The 15929-nt window shown below is 47.6% G+C and overlaps 1 protein-coding gene and 1 long non-coding RNA gene across 14 annotated transcripts in view; one reads left to right on the top strand and one right to left on the bottom strand.

Annotated features, from left to right (window-relative positions):
* KDM2B (lysine demethylase 2B) overlaps positions 1–15929 on the bottom strand; it is a 155186-nt gene that overhangs the window by 56395 nt on the left and 82862 nt on the right. For all 13 annotated transcript variants that reach the window (XR_014135849.1, XM_081790656.1, XM_081790661.1 and 10 more), the window contains 2 exons: positions 13494–13620; positions 10418–10902 (listed from right to left, as the gene is read on the bottom strand). Coding sequence is in view for 12 of the 13 variants with exons in the window: in XM_081790656.1 (XP_081646782.1) it covers positions 10418–10902; positions 13494–13620 (612 nt within the window). In the remaining variant the exon portion in view is untranslated. The remainder of the gene's footprint in view (positions 1–10417; positions 10903–13493; positions 13621–15929) is intronic.
* LOC144613913 (uncharacterized) lies at positions 2483–7334 on the top strand. The gene is made up of 3 exons (XR_014135850.1): positions 2483–2727; positions 2942–3311; positions 6604–7334. It is a non-coding gene; the product is annotated as an uncharacterized LOC144613913 (long non-coding RNA).

Genomic DNA, 15929 nt, shown 5'->3' with positions numbered 1-15929 from the left:
CTAAATCCTATGACTGGTGTCTTCATAAGAGAAAGAAGAGGGGGATGTGAACAGAGACACAAGGAAGAAGGCTGTGGGAAGACAGAGGCAGGGACTGCAGGGATGCAGCCACAAGCCAAGCAACATCAGGAACAACTAGAAGCTGGAAGAACAAAGAATGCCCCCCTAGAGCCTTCTCAGGATGCAGACCAGACTGTGAGAGAAGAAATTTCTGTTGTCCTAAGCCACCAAGTTTGGGGCTCCTGGGTGGCTCAATCGGTTAGACGTCCGACTCTTGATTTTGGCTCAGGTCATGATCTCACGGTTCGGGAGTTCGAGCCCCACACTGAGCTCTGTGCTGACAGCGCAGAGCCTGGTTAGGATTGTCTGTCTCCCTCTCTCTGCCCTGCCCCTATTCATGCTCTCTCTCTTTCTCTAAAAAACAAACAAATAAACAAACATTTAAAAAAGTCACCAAGTTTGTAATTAATTTGTTATGGCAGTGACAGGCAACTAGCACAAACTTGCCGTAGCATACTGTGGCTAAAAGCCTCTTAGCTGCATGATTTGGGCAAGTCGCTACATCTCTCTGAGTCTCAGTTTCTCCATCTAAGAAATGGGATGATAATAGTCTCCACCTCGCCAGGTTGTGGCAAGGATCACAATGCGTGGAAGGTACCAGGTACACAGTAAATGTTCAACAACTTTTGGCCGATCTCTTGTGGCTTATGTCACATTTCCTGCTGGAATACACTGTCCCTGTCCTCTGTCTGCAGAATTCTACTACTTCACAAGTTTTAAGCACAGGGAAATGTAAAAGTTTATTTAGTTGGAAGGGCAGTCTAAAAGCTGACTGAGCTGCCTAACTAGGAGAGAGAGTAACGCCCACAAGTCAATTTTAGGCTAAAAAAAAAGCTCCAGCTGACATGGACAATCTACCCATTTTTCAGGTCTAGGGTTTGCCCAGATGTCTGGAACTCAGATCTCTGGCCCTTTGCGGTCCTCCTCCGTTCCCCTGAGGTGGTGCAGGCACAGAACTCGGAGTATGCGTGGTTTGTCGTCATAGTAGATGGTTAGGCCTGTCTCACTCACCTTTGTGTCAACCCTCTATCCCCTCCCTGCCCAACAAAAATACAAAACACACGGCTCAATATTACATCCAGCCCCCGACAGGAGAGCCTGAGCAACTACTGGAGGCCAGCCCCCCAGCCCCACTCAATCTGTGCGGTACCTTCTCTATGCTCTGGGCCATCCTCCGGGGTGGGAGGGAGCCGGGCTGCAGACCTCCCACTGGCTTCCTGCTTTTTGGCTCTTCTGAAGCAGGTGTGGTGGTGGTGGTGGTGGTGGTAATAAATTAAAAAGCCAATAGTTCCAGAGGTCTGGGCTCTACACCTTGCTATTTTGCACAACACCAAGGCGGGGGAGGGGCTTAAACAAGCAGGTGTGTTCCGAGGCGAGGACTGATGACCCCCTGAGAGAAAAGCTGTATAAACGTTCCACGGTCATGGGTTTCACAAACTCTCACACTCATCCCTAAATGGGCCTGTTTTCATTCCACGGTGTCTGAAATAATAATAATAATAATAATAATAATAATAATAATAATAGTAGTAGTAGTAGTAATGATAATAAAACAGCTCCAGGTTACTGAGCACTTAAAGGCCCTGTGCTAAGTAAAGCTTTATGCATGTTGCCTCACTGAATTTTATCACGTTCCCCAAGAGCATTCAGCTGGTTAATGGATGGCACATGGGATTCAGCCTGACTCCAGAAACTTTGGTCTTAAAAGATACTACATGTTTGGATAATGTACTCTTAATTTACAATCATTTTCTTTCCTATGATATTTGGGTTTCAATGAAAGAACAATAGAATTGATTTTTTTCTTTTATGTTGAAAAAAATATATATATACATAAAAAACACCTGAAAACAATGGCCCCTCTCTGGCTCTTCCAGCCCCGTAATTCCATGCAACCCCACAATTCCAAGCAATAAGAAAGGTGGTTGTCTGTGGTGAGCTGGCCTTTGTCATCCAAGTTGACAGTCTGGCAGCCAGGGGAGTCTGGTATTACTTTAACAAAAACAGCTGCAGAATAACCTTGCAATGGGGTAATTGACAAAGATCCTCCCATTTCCAACCTCACTGGTCACCACCCACTTAGACCCAAACCCTCACAACGTTGCAATGCACTGGTAATTTTCAAGTCATTTACAGTCAATTTGAGTAGACCTGCCCCCAAAACAGCACCATGCCTCCCTTTCCTCCCGACAGGAACCAGATCTCTCTCTCCCTGAGTTCTAGTTGAAAGTACAGATTCTTCTAGAAGGAACAGCATCCAGGGCAACTCCCGTCTTACTGTTGGAAATCCAAGATGGAAGAGAAAAAAGATGATGCAGTGGGTTGAATAGCGTGGCCCTCAAAATTCATGTGCAAAACCTCAGAATGTGACCTTACTAAGTTATGGGGTCTTTGTAGATGTAATCATGTTAAGATGAGGTCATAGTGGATGAGGGTGGGACCTAATCCAATGACTGATGTCCTCAGAAGAGAAGAAGACACATGGAAAAGACAAACAACCATGCGAAGACGGAGGCAGAGATTGAAGTGATCTAGGGACAAGCCAAGGAATGCCAAAGATTGCTGGCAATCACAAGAAACTGGAAAAGACAAGGAAGGTTCCTTCCTCCCCTCGAGTCTTCAGAGCAAAAGCATGGCTTTGATTTCAGACTTCCAGCCTCCAGAACTGTGAGAGAATAAGTTTCTGTTGTCTTAAGACAGTCTGTGGTTCTTTATTATGGCAGGCCCTAGGAAACTCACCCAGATGGCAATCATTAACCTGGAAGATGGATGTGGGTGAAGCTAAGAGATGGGACAGAGCTGGGGAAGGGTGGGGAGCTAGCCAAGGCCAGGCTGGCTCTCCTTGGACTGTCACCTATGAATATCTAATTATTCTCCACAGGTTTAACTAGGAGTGCTAGGCATTCCTTACCTCATTGTCACTCAAAATACTTCAGGGACATAGGTCCCTGTTGTTAGCCCCGTTTTACAGTGAAGACACTCAGGTTTCAACTGGTGAAGCCCTTCAGAACAGCCAAGGACCTACAGAATCTGGTCCCCACCAAGACAAAGCACAGCTAGTCCCAAACTCTTGTTTTACATGCAGGTGAACAGATGGGTGGAATGACTTGACCACACAGCAAGCAGCAAAGAACAAACGGAAATAGAACTCAAGGGTCTCGTGTCCTGATTTCCTATTCTCTCCATTAAGTACAGGCCAATATCCTACACTCCTCCAGCAGAAGTGCTCTGAAAGAAGAAAGTTGCTAAAGGTATCTCAGTGCCAAACCCCAAGGATTTCACAAACACAGGGAAAGGAAATGGCTTTCTCAGTTCGATTTTTACAAGACGCTTGAATCTTTCTTTTCACAATATAAATGAAGTTAGGGTGGTCGTTTTGGTTTGCATCTAAATCCAGACCCTCTCAAGGCAAGTTTTCAAGGTACAAATGAGCTCACTGGGAACTACTGAAACCACAAGGTCACAGCAAAGACAAACTCAACTTTCGAAAGTTCTGCCCCCCAAAAGAGTATAAGCTAGACTTACAGGAAGATAAACACACAAAAAGCTTCTTTAAGGGACAAAAGCAAGTTGCTTTTGCAACTTGCAATCAAACTTTTTAAAAATGATGTAAACATGGGGACGACGGGAAAGCCCCAGAAATATATTTAGCAGATGAGTAACAGGGGGTTACCTCCAATTGGGAAAGCTGAGGAGGAGGACATTTTTTTCTAGCCTCTAGCCTATAATGTTTAATTTTTCTTACATTGATCATGGAACACTTGAAACTTTTACAGAAAAGAAATATCCAGAATAGGTAAACCCATAAAGACAGAAAGCAGACAAGGGGAGGGGGGAAATGGGGATTGACTGCTAGTGGGGACAGGATTCTGTCTGGGATGTTAAAAATGTTCTGAACTACACACAGGTGGTGGTTGCACAACATTGTGAATGTACTTAAAGTCACTAAACTATACACTTGAAAATGGTTAAGATTGGGCGCCTGGCTGGTTCAGTCAGTGGAGCATGTGACTCGATCTGGGGGCCGTGAGTTTGAGCCCCACATTGGGTGTAGAGATTACTTAAAAATAAAAAAATTAAAACAATATTGGGGCGCCTGGGTGGCTCAATCAGCTAAGCATCCGACTTCGGCTCAGGTCATGATCTCACGTTTCATGAATTTGAGCCCCGCGTCGGCTCTGTGCTGTGTCGGGCTCTGTGCTGACAGCTCAGAGCCTGGAGCCTACTTCATTTTTTGTTTTTAGTTTCTTTTAATGTTTATTTATTTTTGAGAGAGAGAGAGAGAGAGAGAGAGCGGGCCTGAGTGGAGGAGGGGGAAAGAGTAAGGGAGACACAATCTGAAGCAGGCTCCAGGCTCTGAGCCGTCAGCACAGAGCCAGACACGGGGCTGGAACCCACGAACCAAGAGATTATGACCGGAGCCGAAGCTGGACGCCCAACCAACTGAGCTACCCAGGCGCTCCAACCTGGAGACCAGTTCAGATTCTGTGTCTCCCTCTCTCTTTGCTCCTCCCCAGTTCACACTCTGTCTGTCTGTCTCTCTCTCTCTCTCTCTCTCTCTCTCTCTCTCAAAAAATAAATAAATAAATAAATAAATAAATAAATAAATATTAAAATAATAATAATAATGAAATAAATTTAAAAATTAAAATAAGTATGGGGCGCCTGGGTGGCTCAGTCGGTTGAGCGGCCGACTTCGGCTCAGGTCATGATCTCACGGTCCGTGAGTTCAAGCCCCGCGTCGGGCTCTGTGCCGACAGCTTGGAGCCTGGAGCCTGTTTCGGATTCTGTGTCTCCCTCTCTCTGACCCTCCCCCATTCATGCTCTGTCTCTCTCTGTCTCAAAAATAAATAAACGTTAAAAAAAATTTTTTAAAAAAAATTAAAATAAGTATTTTAATAAAATAAAATGGTTAAGATGGTAAATTCTTGAAGATTTTTTTAGTATTCCATTATTCTTTTTTTTTTGGAGAGAGAACAGGAGCAGGAGAAAGGGGCAACGGGGGAGAGAGAGAGAGAGAGAGAGAGAGAGAGAGAGAAAGAATCTCAAGCAGGCTCCACATTCAGCACAGAGCCTGACATAGGGCTCGATCCCATGACCCTGGGATCACGACCTAAGTAAAAATCAAGAGTGGGATGCTCAACCGACTGAGCCACCCAGGCGCCCCAATTCTTGAACATTTTGGAAGATTCTAAAGTAGTGATCTACTAAGTAAAAAAGAAAAAAAATTTAATGTTTATTTATTTTTGAGAGAGAGACAGAGTGCAAGTGGGGGAGGGGCAGGGAGAGAGGGAGACACAGAATCCAAAGCAGGCTCCAGGTTCCAAGCTGTCAGCACAGAATCTGACACGGAGTTCGAAACCACAACCCTCAAGATCATGACCTGAGCCAAAGTCGGATGCTCAACTGACTGAGCCACTGAGACACCCCAAAAAAGAAAACATTTTAAGACAAAATAGTGTCATGTGTATTTTACCACAATTAAAAAAAACACATTACAGGGGTGCCTGGGTAACTTTGGCTCAGGTCATGATCTGGTGGTTTGTGAGGTCAAGCCCCGTGTCGGGCTCTGTGCTGACAGCTCAGAGCCTGGAGCCTGCTTCAGATTCTGTGTCTTCCCCTCTCTCTTCCCCTCCCCTGCTCACACTCTGTGTCTGTCTCTCAACAATTAAAAAAAAAAAATTTAATAAATACATTACAAATGAAAGAAAAAAAATCAGTTTTCCCAATACTGCACTGTATGTTAACTAACTAGAATTTAAATAAAAAATTGGCGGGGGTGGGGGGCACCTGGGTGGCTCAGTTTGTTAAGCATCTGACTTCAGCTCAGGTCATGATCTCACGGTTCGTGGGTTTGAGCTCCACCTCGGACTCTGCTGTTAGCGTGGAGCCTCCTTCAGATCTTCTGTATCCCTCTCTCTGCCCCTCCCCGTTTGTGCATGTATGCTCCCTCTTGCTCTCTCTCAAAAATAAATAAACATTAAAATTTTTAAAAAATTTTTTAATTTTTTAATGAAAAAAATGTTTTTTTTTTTTTTAATTTTCTAAATGTTTATTTATTTTTGAGAGAGAGAGAGACAGAGTGCAAGCAGGGGAGGGGCAGAGAGAGAGGGAGACAGAATCTGAAGCAGGCTCTAGGCTCCGAGCTGTCAGCCCAGAGCCCAAAGTGGGGCTTGAACTCACAAACTGTGAGATCATGACCTGGGCCAAAGTCAGATGTTTAATCGACTGAGCCACCCAGGCGCCCCCCAAAAATGGGTTTTTGATAAAAGCCAAAACCTAGCCATCTGGAGACAGAGTTGTTTTGGGACCATCTCCAATCCCAGGGGCCTCTGGTTACCATGAACCACCATCAGCAGCAATCTCTGAGGCCCCGGAGAAAAGGACAGAAGGAAAAATGTTGTCTTTTTGCAACACAGCCGAAGATCATAACTGGTCAGTCACCAAGGGGGAACCACCATTGGCCAGAGACACGAATCACTCAATGGTAGGGATGCCCATAGGCACGGGACCCACATTCCTGACCTGTGTTTTATTTCTCAGCCAGCACAAACGAAAGCTCAATATCTGAGGACAGAGAAGTGTGTGCAGCCAGTGTCCGTAACAACACTCTCGCTCTGAAGGTCACTCTTGGATGCCACATCTTTTCTGGGTCTCCAGGGACCGTGAGGGGCTGATGGCCTGGCTGGACAGCCAAGAACTCCCCTGTTCTGGAAGAGATGTTTGGCCCACTTCCCTGTACAGACTCCCGGCCACACGGCACTTAGACACCAGCAGCTGCTCCAGTTTTCCTGAGGCTCTAAGGAGACCTGTCTACCCAATTTACGAGCTCTTCAAGCTGCAAAAGGCCTCCCCAGACAAGGCTCAAGAACATAAATATCTCCAAAGAGAGGCAATTCAAGCCCTCTCGGCCTCAGTTGCCATCATCCTGGAAACCTCCGCGCCATGAGAGCCAAGTGGAGGAAAAGGCAAAAGCACAGGCTAAAGAGAAAAAGAAGAAAGATAGGACACAGGTCCAAGTAAACCACTAGCTTATGCACCCACGGAAGCCACAGGAGCAGAAATAAGGAAAGCCAGAGGCCAGGGACACGGGTACGAGTTCCTGAACTGCACAGTTACTTTCTAGAACTTGATTCAGTGGATCCAAAACATCCAGTACCATCTGATCACAATGACCACCTTTGAGAGACATAGCTTGTTCAGACCAAAAAACACTCCCTTTTGGTCCTTTGCCCTGGACCTGTGACTTTCGGGACTAATTCTGTTTTCATTTGGAACATGTATACAATCAATCATCTCTTCTGCTGTTTTAGTAAAAAAAAAAAAAAAAAAAAGAGAGAGAGAGAGAGAGAGGCAAGTTCAATAAGTGAGCTAAGTGACTAGATTATGTGAAAAAAAGATGTGAGAGCCTAATAATAAATACACAGTCAGGGAGTCAGTAGGGAGTGGTGGGGAGTGGGGTGCTGCTACTCACTTCCTACTAAGGGTAGCCAGTCCGGAACACAGGCCAGGAGAGCTAGGATATTTTTTTATGACTCTTCTGATATTTTAATGTTGGCAAGTAATTACAAAAATATATTTCATACCGTGCAGGCCAAACATAATGCCAAGAGGCTGGATTTGGCCAGGGACTGCTGATTTATAACCTGTTCCAGGGCCTGACCCATTGCTTCTTTAAAGAAAGCCCAAGCAGTCCCCTTACCACCTTCTCCCTAAATGCAGAATGACCTCTGAGAGGGGAGAGAATTTCTCTACAAAGCAGTATGGTGTAGGGGGTAAACACAAGGAATCCCCCATTGTGGTCTTGGGCAAATCACTTAACCTATCAGTACCTCAATTTTCTCATCTGCAAAATGAGGCTAGTAAAAATACTACTGAGGGTTGTTGGGAGGTTTAAATGAGTTTATATATGGAAAACACCTATAAGAGCACATCGCAATTGAGATGCATTATCACACATTACCACAACCTGCCACTGAACCCCATGGTGGGGATAGGAGGGAGGAGGCTGGGCTCCTTAAAATTTACCTAAACCCCTCCCCCAGGCCTCCTCCACACCATCGACCAGCCTAGGCTGAATCCAGTCTCAGATGCCCATCAGGTGGGTACAGGTGAGAGACAGGAGGGCCAAGTCCCACCCCGAGAAAGAAATCTGACCAACCGAGGAACCAGGAACACTACACAAACAGATCAGAGACACAAAGATGCATTTAAAGTAAAAAGCAGAGGGGTGCCTGGATGGCTCAGTCGGTTAAGTGTCCAACTTCGGCTCAGGTCATGATCTCCCAGTTTGTGGGTTCGAGCCCCACATCCGGCTCTGTGCTGACAGTTTAGAACCTGGAGCTTGCTTTGGATTCTGTGTCTCCCTCTCTCTCTCTGCCCCTCCTCCGCTCATGCTCTGTTTCTCTCTCAAAAATAAAAAAAATCTAAAGTAAAAAAAGAGCTTTCCACAACCACAGAACAACATTTCCTTATAAGATGAATGTGTTTTTAACTCACAATATGTAGGGCCCCAATACTATTAATGGTCTTATGACTGATGAAAATTCCTTGTTTGTTTTTTTTTTTACTTTAAAGGACCTCAGAAGAAAAAAAGGAGCCTCATGAAAGAATGCTAAAGTTTCTTTGGGAAACCCAATAGATAAAACTCCATACCGAGAGATTAAGGATTCTTAACCCAGGGTCCAGGAACAGGCTCAGGAATCCAACAGGTTAGGAGTCCCCTGACCTGGCATGCAAAATTTTGTGTGTCTAAGCAAATTTATATAAAACCCTCAGGTGAGGTCAGCAACCTATAAAAAAGTCAAGAGTCAATAAAAAAGACCCAAAGCAAGTAAAGATTTGCTTTATAGGGATGGTCACCACAGAGTTCTTTTACCAGGCAATTTCCCCCAGTTTATAAGACTTTCATTTCATGGCACCTGGAGGAACACATCTTCTATATGAAGTGAAATATATCTGGATTAATGATTTTGAACACCCTCTCCCTTTGCTGGTGGTGCCCGTCAGGCTGCCCGATGCCCCTCGGCCTGCCCTGGGGTCTCACTCCAATAAGAGTTCAGCCCCAGATCATTGAGCATCTTGAGGACAGGACCTTCTTAATATTTCTGTATTGCAGGCCCTGACACCCGTTTCCTAAATGAATCAGTGAATGCATGAACTAGTTTACAAGACCTGGGTATCGTCTCCAGCCATCAAAAAAGAGACTTAAATTGTTTTCAACCCCAGCAGCAGGCAGCTGGACTCACTGGGGAATCAGACACTGGAAGAGGAAGCCTAAATGCCTCTGAGGCCTCACAGCAAAAAGCCTGACCGATGTTGAAAAAAGAGGTGGTTCTGCATAGTGGTATACACTCGAGAGCTCTTAAGCCACTCCCAGGTCCTCATCCCAGCTCCCCTCATTTACCTGCTCTGTCACCTCAGGCACATCCTTTACCCTCTCTGAACCTACTTCCTTCCGTATCTGGTAAGTGCAGATAGTTGAGGTAGCTTGCCTGGCACTGGCACCTGACAGGTAGCCAGTTTTCCACAAATGGTATGATGATGATTACTACAGGGCAAGGCCTCTCAGGGTATGTCTTAGGAAATACACACACCGCCTGTGTGCACTGTGCCTGTAACAGCCTTCCCCTTCCAGAGAACTCCTATGCAACCTCTAAGGCCCAAGCCAAATGCCCTCTGCGTAACTGTCTCAGAGCCCTGGCACCTGGTGTGCTGATGAGTGTCCTTCACCCCACTTCTATGCCCTGGGAGCACACAGCATGCCACAGGCGACTTAATTCCCTATGTCCTGACTTTTTCTCCTCTCTACTTCCCTGCTAATAGGTAAGCTACCAATGCCTTCCTGCTTTCTGTTTCCCCAGTGGTTAGCCCAGATGGTGCTTAATGAATATTTGCTCAATAATTAGGCTCTGCTTAAAGACCTCTGAACCCCAGGTGGCTACCTCAGCAAGCCACCTAGAGGACCACCAGGAGGTACAACTGGTCATATGAAACAGACGCATGCTCCGGGAGAAGCCAGCCCAGAGTCTTGCTGAACAGGATGGAGGGGTCTGTCCCCAAACCTAACAACAGCACTGTGGGCACACCCATGATGTCTAATGCCAGCAAAGCCTGCCAGATTTTCAATAAGTGCTGAGAATAAGTCCTTGCCAACCACAGAGGCAGCTCCCTCTATATAGCTCAATGGTGGCCTCAGCTCAGGGGCCCTACAAGGGCTTGCTTGGACCAGAAGCCCCTTTCCATGCATAGACATACCCCCAGGACAGTCTGCACCAAGCCACCCTGTGCTGAGCTGCCCCTGGGAACTGCCAGGCCCTTCTCAGCCGCCCAGGTCCAGATGCGACCCCCTGCCCACCTTCACACCCTCCAGGAGTGCCTGGGGGTCCTCGATGCCCTCGGGGACACACTTCTTGTTCTCTGGGAGAGATTCCAGTTTCTCCACCAGCGCTTTCAGGCCCTTCAGCTCAAACTCGGTGAGGTGGGTCCACTTGGCAGAGACCCCCGTGGCTGGAGAGCCAGTGGGCGTCTTGGGGTAGTCTGTGGGCACCGTCGTGGACTTCACACTCTCCTCCGACTCGTTAGACAAAGTCCTTTGGAGGAACCGCATGGCAGGTGCTTTGGGCTTCTTCCCGGGGGCCTCCTGGTCCTCTGAAGGGGTGCTGGTGGGCGAGGCAGGACCATCAGCCGGAAGTTTGGGCACCTTATCTGCACCCTCCTCCTCCTCCTCTTCCTCCTCCTCCTCCTTCTCCTCCTCCTGAGGCTGCTGCTCACAGGACTCCTCCTCCATCTCCAGCCAGGAATCAGATGAGAAGCCGTCTATGCTGGGTTTTCTTGGGGCATCTACAGGGAGCAGGAGGGTCAGCAGAAGACTGAGATGAATGGCCCAAACTCCCTGCTGGAAGTCCCTGGAGCCTCCACTCACTATGCCTCCCCTTTACTCAGGAGACCGGGCTTCTTTTTTTTTTTTTTTTTAATTTTTTTTTTTTTAATGTTTATTTTTGAGACAGAGAGAGACAGAGCATAAGCAGAGCAGGGGTAGAAAGAGAGGGAGACACAGAATCAGAAGCAGGCTCCAGGCTCTGAGCTGTCAGCACAGAACCCGACACGGGGCTCGAATTCACAAGCTGTGAGATCGTGACCTGAGCCGAAGTCGGACGCTTAACTGACCGAGCCACCCAGGTGCCCCGCTTCTTTTGACAGTTCTAATGGTCTATGCCTCCCTCAGCCTCTAGAAAGGTAGGGGTCAGTCAGACGTTGGTTCAAATCCCAGCTCTCTGTTTCTTCCTAGCTGTGTGTTCCCATTCAGGTTGCTTTACCTCTCTGAATACACCTGGCATTTTATTTTTCAACATATAAAAATGAGACCAAAAAAATACATATAATGATTCATATGAAATATCCAGAACAGGGGGAAATCTATGGAGACGGAAAGTAGATTAGTGACTGCCTAGGCTGGGGTAGGGGGAGATAAGGAGATAACTCAAGGGTACAGGTTTCTTTCTGGGGTAAAGAAACCAACCCCAAAATTGACTGGTGATGATTGCACAGCTCTGGGAATATACTAAAAACCACTGAGTTGTACACATTAACTTGTAGGATATGTGAACTACATGTTTTTAAAAACGTAAGGCACACGCGGTACCTGGGTGGCTCAGTCAGTTAAGCATCTGACCGGCTCAGGTCATGATCTCACAGCTCGTGAGTTCCAGCCTTGCCTCAGGCTCTGCACTGATAGTGTAAAGCCCGCTTCAGATCCTCTCGGTCTCCCTCTCTCTTTCTCTGCCTCTCCCCAACTCACGCTTTCTCTATCTCAAAATAAATAAATAAACTTAAATATATATGTGTATATATATATATATATATATATATATATATATATATGGCACAAAATGCTTCCTCTGAACACTTATGGTGAGGATTCAGTAAGGCATCACTAAGCATGGGTCCTGGTGCACAACCAGCATTTGATAAATGAGGCAACTGCCTAACATCTCCCCTTTTCTTTTGTGGGAGGAGTGCTGAGACAATGAGGAACGAAGACAAGAAATTTTAAGAAAAAATCAGGCACCAATGACCCAAATGCCGCCTCAAGATTTTGTCTCATGCCTGCAAATGTTCTCCTACGGCCCTAAATCCACAAAGGAGAGATGTGACCCCCTGTTTGCTGGTCCTGAGGACTGCCACAAAATCAAGCGTCCGGTCCCCACAGGAACGTGGAGCTATTACAACCACAGGGGTTATCTCATTATTTCAGAATCATTTCCTAATTCCTACCAAGCTGGGAGCTTCCAAAGAGCAGGCTGTGGGGTCTCAGACTTTTCCACACCTGAATATTACATCATCTGACATGTTTGAGACTCACAACAGACTCCCCAGACAAAACTGAACCTCTAGGAGGTAAAGAAGCACTTCCCGATAAAGACCCCAGCAGAAACATTTGTTCCCCATCATATGCCCAGCGTGAAACCCCCAAAAGTCACCGAGGATGAAAGTCAAGGGAAGGAGGGAAGAAGGCTTTTTGCAGTGAGAAAAAAAAAAAAAAATAGGGAATCTAAAAATCCTGGCGATTGCAAGAGAAAGAAACAGTGCAAACCCTAAAGGAGACAGACCAATCGTATTTTTCTATCCTGTGATGAGACAGAAACCATGAATGAGGCTCAGCAGACTTTGCATCCAGGAAACCCCTCAGCAGTAACAGCTCAGAGGCAGGGACAGAGGGAAGATGGGTGTTCCTCCAGACTGCTCCTGGGGGCTCACTGTCACAGCTAGAGGCAACTTCAGGCGGGCACCTATGAGTCAAGATTCAAGGACTGAGCCATTTGGGGGGTGATGTCCCTTTAAATAAAGGAAGTAAGGCAGGGCTCCGCAGCTGTGGCTATAAACGCTCTCTCCCAGCCTCTGTCAGAACCACCCACTGCTCTGGCAAGCTTGTGTCTCCAGCCCTGGTCACCCCTCCCGCTGGCTCAAAGCTGGCCTCAGATTTTGAGGACTGGCTGCACCTCGCGGGCCTGCTCCCATATAGACAAAAACCAACCCCTAGGTGCAGCAGAGGGGTGAGGATAGGGGGATCAGCTGGTGGCCACGGAGAAATAAAACAACCAGGATTATTTGCTCCGTGGGGGTCCTGTCTCAGCAACCATGGCTGGACTGGATTCTCCTCACACCTAAACGGTCACCAGCAAGACCTGGAGGCCACCAGTGGGACTCTTTGGGGGGGAGGGGGGGGGTGTCACAATTTCATTTTCTTGGAGCCTATATTCCAAATGGAAGGTCAACAAGGATGGCTTCCCCTTCCTAAGGGGTCTCTAGGAATCTATCCGACACTTTGGTTCAAAAGAATTCCAGAAACCCAGGGACTCTCAGGGGCCACAATGAAAAAATTCTTCCTGCCCAGCTGAGCAGTGGAGGCGGCCAGTCCGCATTTCACTCACCAATAAGCATGGATTCTCTCTGGTATTCCTGAGTGAGGTAGGACCGCTGGGTCACACAGTACACGTATCTCTCCAAGACATACCAGCACATCTCATAGTAGAAGGGGTAACGGAATTTGGGCTGCACCTGAAAGCAAAGACCCAGGAGTAGAAGTCAGTTTCTGGAGGGCAAAGGAGAAACAGGGAGGAAACTGGGAGGAGGGGGTTTCTGCAGGTGGGAGTTATTTTCACCATCTTAAGCAAGAGCACAAATGGTGTGAGGGGAAAAATGGGGGAGGCGGGCCGGAAGGCAGGAGAGAGGCGCTGGAAGGGGCAAGATACCAGTAGCATGCACAAATGAGGAGGAAGAGGGGAGAAAGAGGCCTATGTGACAGCATCATTTCAAAGCTCCCTGAGCTGCATGCCGCCAGGGAAAGGCGGATGGGGTCCGCTTTGTGCTTCTGTGAGATGCAGAGAAACAAGAGTTGTCCCCTGACCTACTGACGGAGGGTGCGGGTACCTGCGGATGTGATCCTGATTCCAGCTACAACAAACACAGGCTCCTCCTTGTTCTCAAAAAATTCTTACACAGACTCTGCTATCCCTCCCTGCCCCTTGAAAGGCAGAAATCGACCCCCAAACCTTACCCATTTGCAGACGGGCTATCAAGCATCTCCTGCACTCTGGAAAGGAGGCAACACGAGGCGGACCAATGAGGAGGGAGGGGGTGTGGCGTCTCCTACCGCCAGGGGCGGGGCCTCAGAGAGGCCCACCTCCTGCTCCTCCCCGACAACCACCTGGCACTGCCCAGCCCATATTCCAGAACGACTCCCTAGACCCAAGTCCCCACGGTGACCTGGGACCACTCTAACACCAGGGTCTGGTGCAGGAGACCAGATGGAGATTCCCTTTTGGCAGTTTCTTATAGGGGAGGAAGTGTAGGTGCAGACAGCTTTGTGTATCAGAATTATGAAAAGGCCTGGGCTCCAGGAGGATTCTGATGGGTCTGTATGGACGAGATGGCAGAGGAAGACGGGAAGGAAGCAATACCACTGATGGCCTTGCACAGATGAACCTTCTGGAAACTTCATCCTGAGAGGGTTAGTGAGGAATGAGGGTGGTGAGAAGGTGGTCCCTGGCTCCCTCCCGCCCCCACCCCAGGGGTCTGAGCCCTCTCTTCCAAGGCTACACGTAGATCCTGTATGTCCAGGCTCACTCCCAGCCTGCTCTCTTGCCCTCTCACCAACAGTGTGTCTGCCTCAAGGGACTGTCAGACCCCTCTTCACCTCTCCTATCTTCCAGAAACTCAGGGAGTTGGATGTTAAGCAAGAACACGCTCCCACCTTTTTCTGCAATAGTGTACAGGCAACGTTCTACACGTGAGATGAAGGCAAAGACAAGCACACTTAGCTCCTCCGTTTGCCCTAAAATACCATTTTGCTGCCTCTCTCACAGTGCCCACCTGCAAAAGGCCTCAGCTCTGCCCTGAGAGTCCCAGCTCAGTCCCCCGGCCACCCCAGGCCCCGCTGACTCAGTGTTCAACAGCGAGGCCCTTTTCCCGTGTTGGGGGTCTCACTTCTCCCATCTGCTTAGTGGGTCCATTTGACCTCCCCACCTCTGGTGGATGGTATGTTGGAATGAGATCCTGGCCGCCGCATGCTTTTGAGCTCCTCCAGGGGATGCATGGAGTTGGGAACATCATCTAGCGGTTTCCTTGGCTCCAGCTACTTTCCCAAGAACCCTGGTTTTAATGCTGGGATAGTATTAATCCTTTTTCACTGTCACTGGATCAGTGCCCTTCGGGGTTTAAAAAGGAGAGGGGCACTTCAGACTGAGACAGACCCTGACCTCCTCCTGTAAAGAAGGGTCTGGGAGCCTCAACCCCACCCCTGCTCCAGAGGGAGGACCAAGAGACTTTGAAACCAACTGCCAGTACCTACGGAGCAGGCTGAGGACAGGCAGGCTCACCTCTTCTCAGACCCCCACCCACATCTCCCGACTTCAGGTTTGATCAGTAAAACTCTGAAGTTGCAATTGACCTTTCAAATTTTGGGAAACCGTCCGAGCCGAGCCGCTCTGCATTGAAGGGCACCATGGCACCTGAGAATCTTTCTAGATCAGGAAAAAAAAAATCTATTTTTTGGCTGTATTTCAGGAGAGGAAGAGAAGTCTCCCCTCATTGTTGCTGAACCCAAGGGAAACCGGCTGGGTGAAAACAAATAAATGCTGATGAAGGAATTCAAATTTTTTCATTTTATTTTTATTTTTTTTTTCCAAGAGAGCACCGCAGGAAACAAAATTTGCAAAGAATTGACTTACAAACGGGTTGTCGCCTTCCACCCTTCGCCTTCAAAAGGTTTCAGCCACATGCCTGGGAACATTAAACACACGATTGCTCAACATTACTTGTTGACAAATTCCGAGCCTCACCAAATTGAGTTGTTCACCGAAAGGCAA

The sequence above is a fragment of the Panthera onca genome, chromosome D3 (assembly GCF_046562875.1).
Source record: "Panthera onca isolate mPanOnc1 chromosome D3, mPanOnc1 haplotype 2, whole genome shotgun sequence".
Lineage (NCBI taxonomy): Eukaryota > Metazoa > Chordata > Mammalia > Carnivora > Felidae > Panthera > Panthera onca.
The sequence above is the reverse complement of the archived record's forward strand: the minus strand, read 5'-3'. Positions and strand labels throughout refer to the sequence as shown.